Source organism: Phaseolus vulgaris, chromosome 9 (assembly GCF_051622355.1).
Source record: "Phaseolus vulgaris cultivar YP4 chromosome 9, ASM5162235v1, whole genome shotgun sequence".
NCBI classification, from domain to species: Eukaryota; Viridiplantae; Streptophyta; class Magnoliopsida; order Fabales; family Fabaceae; genus Phaseolus; species Phaseolus vulgaris.
Genome location: NC_143506.1, coordinates 34,313,611 through 34,330,242, shown reverse-complemented (window position 1 = coordinate 34,330,242; position 16,632 = coordinate 34,313,611). Strand labels below are relative to the sequence as shown.

Below are 16,632 nucleotides of genomic sequence, written 5' to 3'. Positions count from 1 at the left end.
CAGGAGAAAATCAAACTTATGTTTACTAAATACACGGTTGAACTTGTAACCACTGTTATGATTACTCTTGTTACACTATCAAAAATTATTAAAAAAAATAATTTTAGAAATAAAAAATAATTGGTTACTATATTAATTAAATAAAATAAAATTTTAGACACTAAAAAAATTTAATAGTATCTAAAGTTGTTTTTATTATTAAAAATAGTTTTTAAATTGATATTTAATTAATTACTAAAATTTTATTTACCAACTTTATAATCATTGATCCATAAATCTTAGTTATCAACTTTATAATCTAATTAGTTGGTTCATAAGTTATTTATATTTGATAAGAATACTTTTTAAGATATTGTATATCCTTAAAACATTTAAATTAAAGAAAAAAATATGATTGAAATATTCATATTTATGCGTAAAAATATTTTTGGTTTCTATATTTTTAAATTGATGAATTTAGTTTAAGAATTTGAAAATATTGATTGATTCTTATTTACAAATATATAGTATATTTTACTAGATAAAAGCAATACGTTATCATGGTTCTTATGATTTGAAGAGTGAATCATAAAGATTATGATTCTTGAAAATTATTAAAATCGATTATGATTCTTGAAAATTATTAAAATCTATATTATTAGTTATAGTTATTTTTTAAAATATTTATATAATTAGTTATAGAGAGGTATATTGGTATATTTGAAGAATGTATTTAATAAATTAATATTTTTCACTAAATCAGTGTTAGCTGATTTACTAGGGATGTCACCCAGATTCAGTAGGACATGATCATGATTTGTAGGGAGTTTTCATAATTGTCATTGTTGTCATTTATTTATTGCAGTCGGTCAGTCATCGAGACCGAGTGACATAGCTTATCGAGTACCGACGCTATTATTTTAATTTGTATATTACATACAATAAATATATATTTAATTTAATTAGAATCTATAATAAATACTTATAAATAGATAGATTATAGTATTATAGTTTAAATTTGTAATGAATAAAAACTTTTGTCAAATAAATTATCTAATAGTTTGTTAAAAAAATGTAAATGCATTTATATTTTAATTATTGATATTTAAAAAAATATTAATTTTTTATTTAAAACTGTTGGAAAAGATAAAAAAGGTAACAAACCATTTATTCAGTATTAAAGTCATAAGATATATTTTGTCAAAAAAGACATAAGATATATCAAATGAGTGTTAGATGTATTTAAATTTACAAATAAAATATACATGTTTTCAAAACCAATTTAAGATATTCAAAGAAAGTTTAAAAACAGAAAATGTAGAGAACAAGCAACCGACCGGATACGTGTTTAAATTTTAATATAATATAAATACATTATTTTATTTTCATACCATATCTTATTTTATCTTTATTACTTTCTTTATCTTATTCTATCATCACAAGGTGGTTTTCTTCCAAAAAAAAAACTATAGGTAAATAAATTTCTATGCACATCACATTCAAATCTAGAATACAAAGTGTGGAGATTTTTGTGTTCAACCCTTCAAATCTAGAATACAAAGTGTGGAAATTTTTGTGTTCAACATCAACATATGTGTCAAATGAGGGAACTCAGTGATAGATCTACTTAGGTATACTTTTTCCATTTCCATACCTGAAATCCACCATATTTCTAAAACAACAATGACAATTGGCAAAAGATTTTTATTCCCTTACGGTCTAAATTCGTAGAACAAATGTTTTTATCCATTCAACGAATTTTTCAAAGTAAAAATTACTTCATCTTGACCTCAAATCCATTGGACAGGTGGATTCGCTGAGTGAATTTATGACAGTAAAACTCACTTCCTCTTTGCCTGAAATATGTTGGGTGGTTGGAGGATCTCAACTCACTTCCTCGTTGCCTAAAATATGTTGGGTGATTGGGGGATCTGTTGAGTAGATTATACAAAAAAAAAAAATTTGACATAGATTTCAAACACTAAGTATTATTATTTAAATTGAGTATAACAACCTAAACTCAAATGAAAAGGCAACAACAAAGAGTTACACATTTTCAACTCATAACATTTTAAGTCTACATGCTAGTATTGAGTCCAAATTAAAATAAAAGCATTTCATTATTTACAATGTCATCCAACATCTAATTTTTTTCCAAAGTTTAAGAATCAAGTTCACAAATTGATTCATTACGAATTTACTAACCAACGGTTCAATTCATATACAAATCCAATTGAAATGAACCTGAGTAAATTAACTCCTCTTATTTGAAATTAACTCGAAATCTAGGAAAGAGTTAAAAATTAAAAAACTTAAGAAGCACCTAGAAGCTTTTAACTCCAAAACAATCAAAACACAAATTGCAAACAATCTAAGGTTAGTTGAGAAGAATCAAAGTTCTCAACTACAGGGTAAAAAAGAATATGAAAATAAAAAAAATTATAAAACAAAAATAAACTTACTCTTTTTCAAAATCTGGAGCTACCCGTGTTTCGTATCTCACTAGTGTCCCGTCTTGAAAGTGATAGGAATTGAAATCAAATTTTTAGAAAGAATGAAAAGTGGAATTGAAATCAAATTTTTAGAAAGAATGAAAAGTGGAATTGAAATCAAATTTTTAGAAAGAATGAAAAGTAGAATGAACAGAGAAAAAAGTGAAATTGAATGAAAATGGTCTACCCAAAGGGTTTTACAATATATTTGTAAAACTATGTTTGTATACTTCATAAACTAAACAATCTTACTTTATGCTCAACTTACTATTTAACAGGTTCACTCATTTAATGAAGTACAAAGAATTGATTATATCGAAACTTGAAATAAGTTTGAGTTTGTTAACCTTCTACAACTATGTTTCCATAGAGAAAATGACCTAACAAAGCATCAATAAAACTGAACACTCCGATTTAAGTAAAAGCCACTTTAAATAAAACCTAACAGTGAACAATCCTAAAGAAGAAAGTTGAGAAAGTGATTTTGATTGAGAACAAAAAAAAAACTAATCTATCGAATGAATCAAAACTGCAAAGACTAGATAATTTTGTAAAATTGCACATTTTGATAAGTTTAAAAAATACCACTAATATATAAAAATCTGCCTTTGACTTTACAATTTCAATAAATAAATGGCAAAATGTGCATAACTATCTTCTCTTTTCATTTATGATACCATCAATACAACTTAAAGCAAAGCCTAACCAGTGAAAAGGAGTAACCAACAATACACATTTATGACCTTTTTGTCAGGTGAAGCATGACTATGATGAGTAAAATTTTGTAATTTATAATCTTCAACTCCAAGGTAAAAAATGTGGAGCTTACATGACAACTACATTACCTTAACTTATAAGGTTTTATGTCTTAGGTTGGGTTGATTCATGTGCAATTCACATTCCTTAATGACAGAAGGGTCAAAGAGTTCAAGATCATCTTCCATATCCCCTGCTTCCAACTCCAGTACATTTAATATTGAGTATATATCCTCCCATCTTTGATGAGATTTATCTGCAACACGAAAGTCATGCACTTGTCCATTTAATTCAAGCCAACTACAACCTGGTGTTTTCTTTAGTCCTCTATCTCTAAGAAAACTCCTCATTCTAGCAACTTTGTCCCACTTTCCTGCTGCAGCATATATATTGGAGAGCAATACATAGTTTCCAGCATTTTTAGGTTCCATATTTATAAGCTTCTGAGCAGCAAGTTCTGCTAAACGGGTATCTGAGTGCATCTTACAGGCACTCAACAAGGGGCCATAAACCCTGGCATCTGACTCCAATGGAATAGTTTTTATTATTTCATTGGCTTCATGGATTTGGCCAGCACGTCCGAGTAGATCAACCATACAAGTATGATGCTCCTGACAAGGTTGGTAACCATATATTTCCACCATTTCCTTGAAAATCTCCTTGCCTTTGTTAACAAGGCCTGAATTAACACAAGTTGTGAGCAGCCCAAGAAATGTTACTTGGTCTGGTACAATGTTCGATAGTTTCATTTGGCTGTACAAATGAAAACATCTAAACCACTCCCCATGTTCAGAATACGCACTAATCATTGAGTTCCACGCAATTATATCTCTATGGATACTTTTCTCTTCGTCAAAAAGCTTTTTGGCCATTTTTATGCAACCACATTTTGCATAGCTACTAAGAAAGGATGTCTTAAGGGATTTGAGGGAATCAAGGCTGGTTTTCAACGAGTAACCGTGTAAGTAACTTACATAATGCAATGCCCCTATCTTTGCAAAGGCTGGCAAGATGTTAATGACTATAATGAAGTCAAGTCTAGTACCACTCAACTTCATTTGCAACAAAAGAGATAGAGCCTCAAGAGGCTGATCATGCATTGTATAACCTTTGATCATTGCACTCCATGAAACCACAGTCTTGTTCATTATGAAGCCAAAAATCTTTTGTGCCAAATTTAAGTCATCACATGCGGAATACATGTCAATAAGAGAATTGTGAATGGATACCTGATAATCTGAACCATTTCTTATCACATGCGCATGCATTTGCTTTCCCCATTCATTATACTTTAACTGTGTGATAGAAGAAATAGCAGGAATTGCCGTGAAAAAGTCAGGTCTAAAACCTGATCTAACCATACAATATACAAGTTCTAAGGATTCTTTGGGGAATCCATTCCCTGAATATGCTGAAATCATTATGTTCCAGACTACAAGGTCCTTGTCAGGCATTTTCTCAAACAATATTCTTGCATCTTCTAGACTACCCAACTTTGCATACATTGACAACAATGCAGTATTCACAGTTAGTTCTCCACACAGGCAGCTCACCACAACAAAAGAGTGTAGGGCTTGTCCCGTCTTTAGTAAGTTCAACTCAACAACGGACCTTAACAATCCAATCACAGTAATTGAATTAGGTTGGATATTCTCCTTTCTCATCCTACAAAAGAGTTTAAAGCTTTCCTCCATTTTTCCATTTTCAGATGCCTTTGAAATCAAGGTATTCCAATAATTCAATTCCATTACATATTTTCCTTCAGCTGGTTCATCCACATTAAAAATACCATTCATGTCATACAACTCTACCAAAGTTCTTCCCACCAAGTGAAATGCATCCAAACCCAGCCTCACTATCTGCCCATGAACCATCTTCCCTAGTTCATGAGACAAACAATAGCAAGATCTCAAAACAAAAGAGCAACTTTCTTCATCTGGGTACGGGGACTTCCCAACCATCGCTTTGTACAAAATGAGGGTATTGTCATATTCACCAAATTGGTACACGTTTCTTAAGATTGCTCTGTAGAGAACGATATCTGGGTTTTGAGTGTAGTAAAAAAGCTTCTGCGATAAGTCCAGGAGTCCAAATTTGGCGTAGCAATCCATGAGTTTGGAGGAAAGAGATTGGTTTTGGTGGAGGCCATGGAGGAAGAACCTCGCATGGAGTTGTTGAAGGTGTTGGGGTTTGGTGCAGAGATCTATCATAGAAGAGGAAGTGCTAGAAAACCTTGTTTGGAAGATTCTGGAAATGTTAAAGAGATGTAACAAATGGTGGTGAGAGTGGAGCATTTGGCTGAACCTAAAAACATCATAAGTTCAGCACAAAGGTCAGAGTAGGATTAATTCATCTGAATACACTTAGAAATCACAAGTTTTGTTCTTGTAACTTGTTATGTAACAAGTTCATAGATAATTTTATAAGTTCTAAAAGAAAGCTGTTTTAGGTTATTGTTATGGAACTAGCTCCAAGTAATCATTCTCTCTTCCCATCCAAGTTTAAGATGATGGGAAAGTTTGAAATAAATTAGTGAATGAGGGGACAACATCCCACCATTTGAGGCTGCCCCTATTTTGGTATCTACCCTTAATCATGCCATAAGGTGCTAAGAAGAGGAAAACTGCCAAGAAAAAAAATGAAAAAAGGAAACGGAAATTAACACCAACCCTTCAACTACCAACCTTCAAGGTATGTCTTTCACTGTGCACTGCTCAACTTAATGCATGCAAAGTTTACCCTTTCGCAAGATCATCAAATCTCATTGCATTTAAAAATATACTAATTAAACTTAAATAATAGACAATGCACAGAGACAGTGATTCAGACAAAACAAAACCATCACTTTATCAACATAACAGAAGCAAGACTAGGCAGCAAAACACACTCAAATCCCCATCACATCTAAACGAAGACATTCACCATAAAACGGGAAAAACCTAAACCTAAAAAACTAAAATTGCAAAACAGGGGATCAGATAAGAATGTCATTCACCATCTTACACCGTGTGGTGCAAATTAAGACTGGGGGCGACAATAACCATCATCATTTCAATCCAAACAAAACTAAAAAAATCATAAATGTAATGAACTTCACCCAAACACTTCAAAATCAAAAGAAGAGGCAAAAATAAGATACGTTCACATAATCAAAAAAGAACGTAAAACGAGGATAGGTACCACTGACTAACCTTGACGGAAATCTTGTGATCGCTTTGGGCCGCTTGAACCTCTTCACACGCTTCTTCACGACCTTCTTCGAGAGCAATGGTTTTGTAACATCAAATTTGAAAATATTAAACATACCCTTAAATAAAAATGGAAAGAAATAAAAATATATTTCGGACCTTCTTTTTCAGAAATATGTTTTTAAAAATAATTTTTTTACATTTTATTCTGAATTTTAATATACAAACTAATCCTTACGAAAATCTTTCAAGTCTAATTCTAATTGCAGTACTATTTTTTATATATTATCAATTAACTAAACTAATATAATAAAAAAATAGATTAATTATTATAAATTTATAATGATATAAAAACTTAACCTATTAATACATTTAAATATTTTAAATGTTTAAAGGTATGAACTTCATTTGCTATATTCTTGGGTATCATGCACCAAATTAGTTTGTATATTACACGGAATAAATATATGTTTTATCCGATTAGAATCTATAATAAATGCTAATAGATAGATAGATAGATAAAATCTGTAACGAATAAATAATTTTAACAAATAAATTATATAATAGGTTTGTTACAAAAATCTGAAATACATTTATATTTTAATTATTGATAATTTAAAAGATATTAAATTTTTATTTAAAACTGTTGGAAAAGATAAAAAGCTAACAGACCATTTATTCAGTACTAAAGACATGATATATTTGATAAAAAAAACATAAGATTAAGATATATCAAATGAGTGTTAAATGTATTTAAATATAGAGAAAAAAATACATTTTTTCAAAATCAATTTAAGATATTCAAACAAAATTTTAAAACAGAAAATGTAAAAAACAATCAATAGGATACGTGTTTAAATTTCAATATAACATAAATATATTATTTTATTTTCATCCCATATCTTATTTTATCTTATATTACTTTCTTTATCTTATTCTATCTTGATTTTCTTCAAAAAAAATCTTTAAATATAGGTAAATAGATTCATATGCACAACACATTCAATTCATAACAAAGTGTAGAGATTTTCGTGCTAAGTCCTTGTCATAACCTTGAAGGAGTGTGTCTACAATTAGAGAGAAAAAAAAGCTTAAGAAGAGTGTGGGATTTCAAAGCTTTTCTGAACCACATTTGCATTTGAGTGGAAGAGGAAAAAGAAGGCATGAGAAAGTTGAGAAGGGAGAAGAAGAGAAGAAGGAAAAATGGTGAAAGAAAAGAAGAAGACATACTGAGTAATTTACCAGAAGGTGTTCTTCTCTACATAATGGAGTTTTTTCCCACAAGAGAAGCTGTTCAGAGTACCGTGTTATCCAAAAGATGGAAAAATCTTTGGAAAAGTCTCACCAGTTTATCTTTCAAACTCTTCAATGGAATTCGCAAATACAACAAATTTGTATCTGGCGTTCTCTCTAATCGAGATCATTCTGTTTCCTTGCATAACCTTCATTTGACAGTCTTCAATTCCAGTGCACCAAAACTCCTCAACAATGCCATGAAATATGCTGCATTGCACCATCTCCAGAAGTTGACACTAGCTATAGACTTCAAGTTCAAAGAAATACCTAATACTTTTTTCCCCCTCATTTTCAACTGTCAATCTTTAACCTTTCTTGACCTTTTCATCACTTCCTCTCGCTCTTCCCTGAAACTTCCACCATCTCTTTTGCTACCATCTCTGGAAACCTTGCATCTCTTCAATGTCACTTTCACAGCAATAGAGAATACCTGTGCTGAACCCTTCTCAACATGCACTTCATTGACCACTTTGGTCCTTCGCCATTCTATGCATCACCAGTCAACACAAACTCTTTGCATATCTAACCCTAGCATTTCCACTTTGAAATTGGAAAACATGGGGCACTCGCACACTTTTGTACCTAAAATTGTGTTTTCTGTTCCAAATCTCAGTTCATTCACACTTGAGAATAGTCACTCTTCCATGTGTTATGAACTCTCCAGCACTTGCAATTTTCCTTTCCTCAAAGAAGTGAAAATCGACAATCGTGTTCGGGTACATTCTTCCATCATCATAAATTGGTTAGCATTGTTCTCTAATGTAAGAACGTTGACATTGTCTTCTCATACCCTCTATATATTTCTAAAGGTAAGATACTTTATTTGTTTTTAGTATTATTTTTGTCAATGTGCAATTCTACATTTTAAAACATTTATGCTAAAAGTTTCTAATTTTGACTCTGATTGTGTAGGATTTTTATCTGGGTATAATGGATATTCAACCTCCCTACTTTAGTAGATTGGAATCATTCAAAATCGAAATGGGTTTTAATAGCAATATGATATCCGAAGATGAAGTAAACATGGTTTTGGAATACTTAGTGCAGAATTGTGGAACAACAAATATTGATGTGATAGAGTGCTAAAAGTCATGTTCATATCGAGCTCATGCTCTCTTCGTAATTTTTCTGTCTATGGTGTTTTGTTATATTGGCTTTGACAGATAATAAATTTTAAGAAAGAAACCATCAGTGTAAAAAATGTATTTGGAACATATTTTTACTTATTTTCCAGTTATTCAATTTTTACTTATTTTTTCGTTACCTTCTTTCTTCTTTCCTGGAGGGTTCGTGTATAAAGGTTTGAAAATTTAAAAGGAAAATGATTGAAAGAGACATGCATCTGATGATTCCAAAATAACTAAAGAAATTAAAACATAAAAATTATCCTTATAATTTTGGAAAATAGAAAATAGATATTTTTTTTACAAATTACTAAAGATATGATCTTGAATTTGAAATCTGAAATTTTGGAATAAACCCGTAGACTGTTTGCAAATTTCTAGTCATTTTCCTTTTAACCGATTGTACTGTAAGTTATTTGGAATCTGAATTTTAAAATTAATTCAAAAAAAATTAACATTCTAACTGCGCAATTTCGATTAAGACAGTTGCTAATATTTCGTATTTAAAAGGATGCCTTTTTTTTTTTTACTATATGAAATTTATTTCGATTAAGACAGTTGCTAATATTTCGTATTTAAAAGGATGCCTTTTTTTTTTTTACTATATGAAATTTAATTAATATGATGAATATAGCTCATCAGATGATTTATAATTTTTTTTAATAATGTAATTATATTTGTAGTCCTTCTAATTTAGGATAAGTCTGATTTTAAAAAAGGTTTTTTTAGTTTCATTAAGTTAAAAAGACTATCATAATTCATATAAGTATTGATTTTAATGAACTAAAATGAATTTCTTAAAACTAATTTTAGTATGTCAAATCTAATATTTAGATAATTATTGATGAATGGGTGCATCATTCAACTTTTGTTATTAATGAGCACTTTACTATTTTAATTTAATGCAAATAAGATACATATTAAAAATCTACTATTACATAACTTATGTAAAATTAAGAGACTAAATGAAACCCTAAACCCTAAATAAAACTAACATCTCAACTTAATTACAATCAATTTTCTCACTAATCTCTGGTAAGTATTTAAAGAGACTTATCTTCAAATTTTACAAACAGATCTTCTTGTGTACAAAAAGATTAGAAGTCTCTCCATCTAATAGAATGATAAATAAAATATTTTTTTTCAAAAATTTCTTATTCAAAATTTCAAAATTTTCTTGTAAATTTAACAACACATACAAATATTACAAATTAGTATGACATCGAGTTATGACTTCCAAATACCTCATAAACTTAGTATTCATTCATGATTCCTTGTCCGCCATAATGATGATCAACATCAAACATCAATTAGAGAACTTAGTGATAGATCTACTTGGTTTACTATTTCCATTTCCATACCTGAAATCCACCATATTTCTAAAACAATAATGACAATTTATTTGACAAACATTGTTAAGACTTGAAAAATCTAATATAATTTAGAGGCACTAGACTATCTCTTAATTGAAGTTTTAATGATAAAAAACATAACCAAGTCATTACAAAAAATGTGTATGTAGTGACAGTTAATTTTGTATAAAATGGCGTTTATAATCGTCACAATATACATGTATGATAGTTTTGCATACCGTCATAGATTTGATCGTCACAAAGTATAATGTGACGATCTATTGTGAATTGTCATAACACGCATTGTATAATACCTTGTATAAAATGATGATTTTAAGCATATAATTTATATTTGTTATAAATGTCGTAATTTTCTAACTATGTAAAACAATTTTAGAGCAAATAACAACACTTTTAAACACCACTTATAATGTAATAGTACGACATTTGTAATTGTCATTATTATATTAAATTGTGAATTATTATATATTAGTTAAAACTATCGTAATTTAAATATTAAATATTTTAGTTTTTAATATTACAATTTTCAATATTTAATCAAACTTATTTTTATAATTTAACTAAACATGTTTTATGATATAATTAAACATATTTTCATATAATTAATCCTTTTTTCACATAGTAATTTCATAACAGATTAATCTCGTAATATAATTAAACTTTATAAATACTAATAATGGAATAATATATACACAAATTTATAATGAAAAGAAAGACTTATTCATTTATGGATATATCAAAGCTCATATGTCATATATCAAATTGTACAAAAACTACAAAGTTCATGAAAATAATAACTTACAAATTTTAAAATAATAATTATTTCATATTTGGCACATTACAAGCACATCCTAATTTGTCTTACTCACTCCAATTGATCCTACAATGTTTTGGTTTGGTAATGAAACTCCACTTCCAACATCTGGTGCCTGAAATAAATCAAAATATGTTTAAAGTTAACTTTCAATTTTTAAAAATAAATGAAAATAATATTATAATAAAATTTTAAGTATGCCAATTTGAGAATAGTCACTCTTTCATGTATTGTGAACTCTCATACACTTGCCATCTTCCTTTCCTTAAAGAAGTAAAAATTGATAACTGTGTTTGTATACATTCTTTCACATCATAAATTGGTTACGACTATTCTGTAACGTAAGAACATTGACATTGTCTTCTCATACTCTTTATATACTAAAGATAAGATACTTTATTTTGTTTTCACTATTAATTCTGTCAATGCTCAATCTTACATTTAAAACATTTATGCTAAAAAATTATAGTTTTTTACTCTGATCGTACATGATTTATATTTGGGTACAATGGAAATTCAACCTCCCTACTTTGCTAGATTAGAGTCAATCAAAATCGAATTGGGTTGTAGCAATATGAATCTATAGATGAAATAATCATGGTATTGGGATATTTAGTACACAATTGTCAATCAATATGTATTGCTGTCATAGAGTGCTATAATTGTCATCTTTAAATTTGTCTCTTCATAATCTATGTCTGGTCAGAATAAAAAAAGTTAAGGACGACAATTTAAAATTCAATATATAAATGAAATTCATGACGAAATTCAATATGATATAATAAAATAAAAGTTAATGATATTCAGTTTCTCCGTCCACCTTACTTATGTCGGGAAGGTTTTGACTCGGTCGGGAAGGTACTTGCAAAAGGTTATCCAACGTGTTCGGTAATAGGGTGCAATAAATGTTGTAATAATGATGTACATTTGTCTTGGTTGTAGTGCCTATTTATAATATTTGATGGACCCTTTACATTGTTGGACCTTGATTAAAGCATGCGTCATCACTAATGCTCACATTACCTAAGTTCTGTAGAATTTCATTACTGTTAATACATATTTTAGTAAATATACCTAAACTTGTGTTGTTCGGTAACTATCGGATACCGAGACAAACAGAAATCGTTTCATCCCAGGTAAAAAATAAATTTGGGACAACCGTTCTGTTATGAATTTAATCCACTTATAATCCTGTCAATTTTGGTTGAAATTTGAGTGATTTGAATTGATCTAATAATAACTCATCTAAAAGAAGTAAACAAACAAAAAAATAATGTTAAATTAAAAAAATTAATTCTTTAATTTATTAGATTTTATTTTAAAATTTGTTATTAGTGAAAAAAATAACCATGTTCATTTGTATATGATAGTAACTATTATAGAAATATCTAAAATATAGAATTTTTTTTTTAAATACAATATTTATTTCACGCTAAACCTAAATCTTAAACAAAATTAACAATTTCAATAAGGTAAATAAAAAAAAATATAGTAATTAAATTGTTTATTTCAACTTAAATTATATAATAAGGAAAACAGCAATTAAAATTAAAATTTAACTTTTAAACATGTTAAAGAAGATATGTGGCCATTATTGTTATATTTGCAACATATTCTTCTTGTATATCCAATAATGAGTGTTAACTCATTATTATAAATATAAATTTTATTTTATTATGATATGTATATTGTATATTACCTTCATCTAAAGTCAATCAATAATACTCATTATAGTTATTATGACATTCATTTACTAAATTATATATATTAGTCACATCTAAATGAATCATCTAAACTATTACACTAAAATAAGAAACAAAGCACATAATGCAAAACATTAGGTATAGAAAAAAAAGGAATGATGAAATTGTGCTTTAATTTTTTTTTAAAATTTCGTAATATATCGTTTGATATTAAGCAGTCAAACGATAGTTTTAAGTCGATAGTTGATTTGTAAAAAAATAATTATAGATTGGTTCGTAAATCTTTCATTCTTTCATTAATACAACATAATAATAAATAAATATAAGAAAAATAAAAATTTACTCTTAAATTTTTATACTGGTTAATATGATATTCTAATTATAAATCAATCGATTGAGAAAAAAATGAGTGTACATTAAAAATATTACTAACCTTAGAAAAAATGTAATGCTATGATCTTGTACTCACTTGTTGATTTATAATTTTTGTATCAACCATAACTCTAGTAAAATCGAAATATAATTATAAATAAATAATATAGTTTAAAATTAGATGTGACCGGAAAAAAATGAAAATAATCATTATAATAAACTTTTTCGTTTCATTGTTACGTTTATACTTTAATGAATAAAATCACAGAACAATGTAGTCTTTCGGTACAATGATAATTAACTACCAATGGAACTTGGATGCAATGAATAAAACTAATCATTAATATAAGTATAATAAAAAATAAAAATTATTTAGAAATAACTCATTTATGTTTGAAGTAAAAAATATGATTTTTGAGAGACACATATAAATTGTTTGGTCTCCACCTTGATGTTTTGAGGATATGAAAACTATCGAAGGTAGTTAATAATATTAGTATTATAAATTATTAAATTTAATATCAAAATATAGGAGAAAATCAACTTGTATCCACTTGACTAAAACAATTTAGGACTTATTTTATGATTACTCTTATATTACTATCAAAAAATTATTAAAAAAAACTAATTTTAAAGATAAAAAATAATTAGTTACTATATTAATTAAATTAAATAAAATTTTAAATAAAAAAATTATATCTAATTAGTTGGTTCATAAATTTTAGTTATCAACTTTAAAATCTAATTAACTGGTTTATAAATCATTTATATTTTGATAAGATTACTTTTAAATATATTGTATATCCTTAAAAACATTTAAATTAAAGAAAAAAATATGATTGAAATATTCATATTTATGCGTAAAACTAATTTTGGTTTCTATATCTTTAAATTGATGAATTTAGTTTAATATTTTGAAAATATTGATTCCTTTCTCTTTATTTATAAATATATAGTATCTTTTACTAGATGAAAGCAATACGTTATCATGATTCTTATGAGATTTCAAAAGTGAATCATAAAGATTATGATTCTTGAAAATTATTAAAATCTATATTAAGGATTATTTTTTAAAATGTTTATATGAAATTGTCGGAAATAGAACAATATAAGGTCATAGTTCGCACTAAAATTTAATTACTTATCATATTTATTAGATATAAAATTAGGGGAAAAAACATATGATTCAACAAGCTCTTATAATTTAAATAGATACTATTATTTTAGTTTGTATATTACATGGAATAAATATATGTTTTATGTATTTAGAATCTATAATAAATATTTATGAATAGATAGATGATAGTATTATAGTTGAAATCTGTAATGAATAAAAACTTTTAACAACTAAATTATATAATAGTTTGTTAAAAAATGTGAAATACATTTATATTTTAATTAGGAATATTTTAAAAAATATTAATTTTTTTTATTTAAAACGGTTGGAAAAGATAAAAAAGTTAACAAACCATTTATTCCGTATTAAAGTCATAAGATATATTTTGTCAAAAAAAATATAAGATATATCAAATGAGTGTTAGATGTATTTAATTTTTTTTTAAAAAAATACATGTTTCCAAAATCAATTTAAGATATTCAAACAAAATTTAAAACCAAAAAATGTAGAAAACAAGCAACCGACCGGATACGTGTTTAAATTTTAATTTAATATAAATATATTATTTTATTTTCATACCATATCTCATTTTATCTTATATTAGATTCTTTATCTTATTCTATCATCACATCGTTGTTTTTTTCCAAATTTTTTTTTATAAATATAGGTAAATAGATTCTTATGCACAATACATTCAATTCTATAACAACATTCTTGAAGTCCTTGCCATAAGCTTCAAGGAAGGTGTTAGGAGTGAAAGAGAGAAAAGCTTCAAGAGGAGAGTGTACGATTTCAAATCTTTTGTGAACCACTTTTGCATTTGCGTGGAAGAAGAGAAAGAAGGCATAAGAAAGTTGAGAATGGAGAAGAAGAGAAGGAGGAGGAGTGGGGAAAGAAATGAAGAAGACAGACTGAGTGATTTACCAAATGGTGTTCTTCTCCATATAATGGAGTATTTGCCAACAAGACAAGTCTTTCAAAATAGTGTGTTATCTAAAAGATGGAAGAACCTTTGGAAAAGCCTCACCACTTTATCTCTGAAACCCTTCAAAGGAATTCGCAAATACAACAAATTTATCTCTCTTGTTCTCTCCAATCGAGATCATTCTGTTCCCCTACACAACCTTGATTTGACAGTCTTCGTTTCTGTTGAACCAAAACTCCTCAACAATTTCATCAAATATGGTGCATTGCACCATCTCCAAAAGTTGACACTCTCTATAGACTCCAAGTTCAAAGAAATACCTAATTATTTTGTTCCCCTCATTTTCAATTGTCAATCTTTAACCTTTCTTGACCTTTTCATTTGTTCCTCTCGCTCTTCCTTGAAACTTCCACCATCTCTTTTGCTACCGTCTTTGAAAACCTTGCATCTCTCCAATGTCACTTTCACAGCAAGAGATAATGATTGTGTTGAACCCTTCTCAACATGCATTTTGTTGACCACTTTGGTCCTTCGATATTCTATGCATCAACAGTCAGCACAAACTCTTTACATATCTAGCCCTAGCCTTTCCACTTTGAAACTGGAAAATTTGGTCCACTCTCACACTTTAATACCTAAAATTGTGCTTTATGTTCCAAATATGAGTTCATTCGCACTTGAGAATAGTCCAACTTCCATGTGTTATGAACTCTCCTGCACTTGCCATCTTCCTTTCCTCGAAGAAGTGAAAATCGACAATTCTGTGCATATACATTCTTCCATCATCATAAATTGGTTAGGATTGTTCTCTAACGTAAGAACGTTGACACTGTCTTCTCATACCCTCTATATACTGCTAAAGGTAAGATACTTTATTTTGTTTTCGGTATTAGTTTTTTCAATGTTCAATCCTACATTTTAAAATATTTCTATTAAAACTTTCTAATTTTGACTCTAATCGTATTTTTTTTTTTATCGTATAGGATTTATGTATGGGGAAAATGGATATTCAACCTCCCTACTTTGCTAGATTGGAATCATTCAATATCAAAATGGGTTTTAATAGCAATATGATGTCTGGAGACGAAGTAAAGATGGTACTAGAATACTTAGTACAGAATTGTAAAACAACAATTGTTAATGTGATAGTGTCTTCGTAGTTTTATATTGTAACTTTTTGGTTTGTGGTGTTTTGTTACATTGGCTTTGAGAGATGATAAATATTAAGAAAGAAACCATCAATGTGGAGAATGCATTTGGAACACACAATTTGCCTTATTTTGTGGAATTTATTTTGTTTAGATATTCAATTTTTACTTTATTTTTTCATTAGCTTTTTTTTGTTCTTTCTTGGAGCGTTCTTGTATAAATATGTTTAAAATTTTGAAATACAAGAAAAACAGGAAGTGAATGATTGGAAGAGAAATTGCATCCGATGATTCTGAAACATATATGAATAACTAAATGAATAAAAACATAAAATTTATTGTTAT

At 28.0% G+C, this 16,632-nt stretch overlaps 3 protein-coding genes and 1 non-coding gene across 8 annotated transcripts; 2 read left to right on the top strand and 2 right to left on the bottom strand.

The window, feature by feature from the left end:
* Positions 1-1,452: 1,452 nt before the first annotated feature.
* LOC137822892 (pentatricopeptide repeat-containing protein At1g11290, chloroplastic) lies at positions 1,453-6,523 on the bottom strand. 5 transcript variants are annotated; one of them, XR_011083018.2, is made up of 2 exons: positions 6,419-6,523; positions 1,453-1,883 (listed from the first exon to the last, which is right to left on the bottom strand). XR_011083018.2 is itself a non-coding variant. In XM_068627913.2 (2 exons), exon 2 carries the CDS (start codon positions 5,519-5,521, stop codon positions 3,323-3,325), a length of 2,199 nt encoding a protein of 732 aa, XP_068484014.1. In that variant the 5' UTR covers positions 5,522-5,531; positions 6,419-6,523; the 3' UTR covers positions 3,114-3,322. The 5 variants fall into 5 exon arrangements, 2 of the variants coding, with proteins under 2 accessions (XP_068484014.1, XP_068484015.1); XR_011083019.2 differs by lacking the exon at positions 6,419-6,523 and adding an exon at positions 5,912-6,412; XR_011083016.2 differs by having other exon boundaries at positions 1,486-1,910.
* On the bottom strand, positions 6,199-6,281 carry LOC137823254 (small nucleolar RNA U31b). The gene has a single exon (XR_011083107.1). It is a non-coding gene; the product is annotated as a small nucleolar RNA U31b (small nucleolar RNA).
* A 1,055-nt stretch (positions 6,524-7,578) lies between the features above and the next one.
* LOC137822402 (putative F-box/FBD/LRR-repeat protein At1g78760) lies at positions 7,579-8,797 on the top strand. The gene is made up of 2 exons (XM_068627289.1): positions 7,579-8,520; positions 8,624-8,797. The coding sequence occupies exons 1-2, from the start codon at positions 7,579-7,581 to the stop codon at positions 8,795-8,797; spliced, it is 1,116 nt and encodes a 371-aa protein (XP_068483390.1).
* A 6,277-nt stretch (positions 8,798-15,074) lies between these two features.
* LOC150025278 (F-box/LRR-repeat protein At3g26922-like) lies at positions 15,075-16,299 on the top strand. The gene is made up of 2 exons (XM_090295700.1): positions 15,075-16,001; positions 16,123-16,299. The coding sequence occupies exons 1-2, from the start codon at positions 15,075-15,077 to the stop codon at positions 16,297-16,299; spliced, it is 1,104 nt and encodes a 367-aa protein (XP_090151826.1).
* The last annotated feature ends 333 nt before the right edge of the window (positions 16,300-16,632 follow it).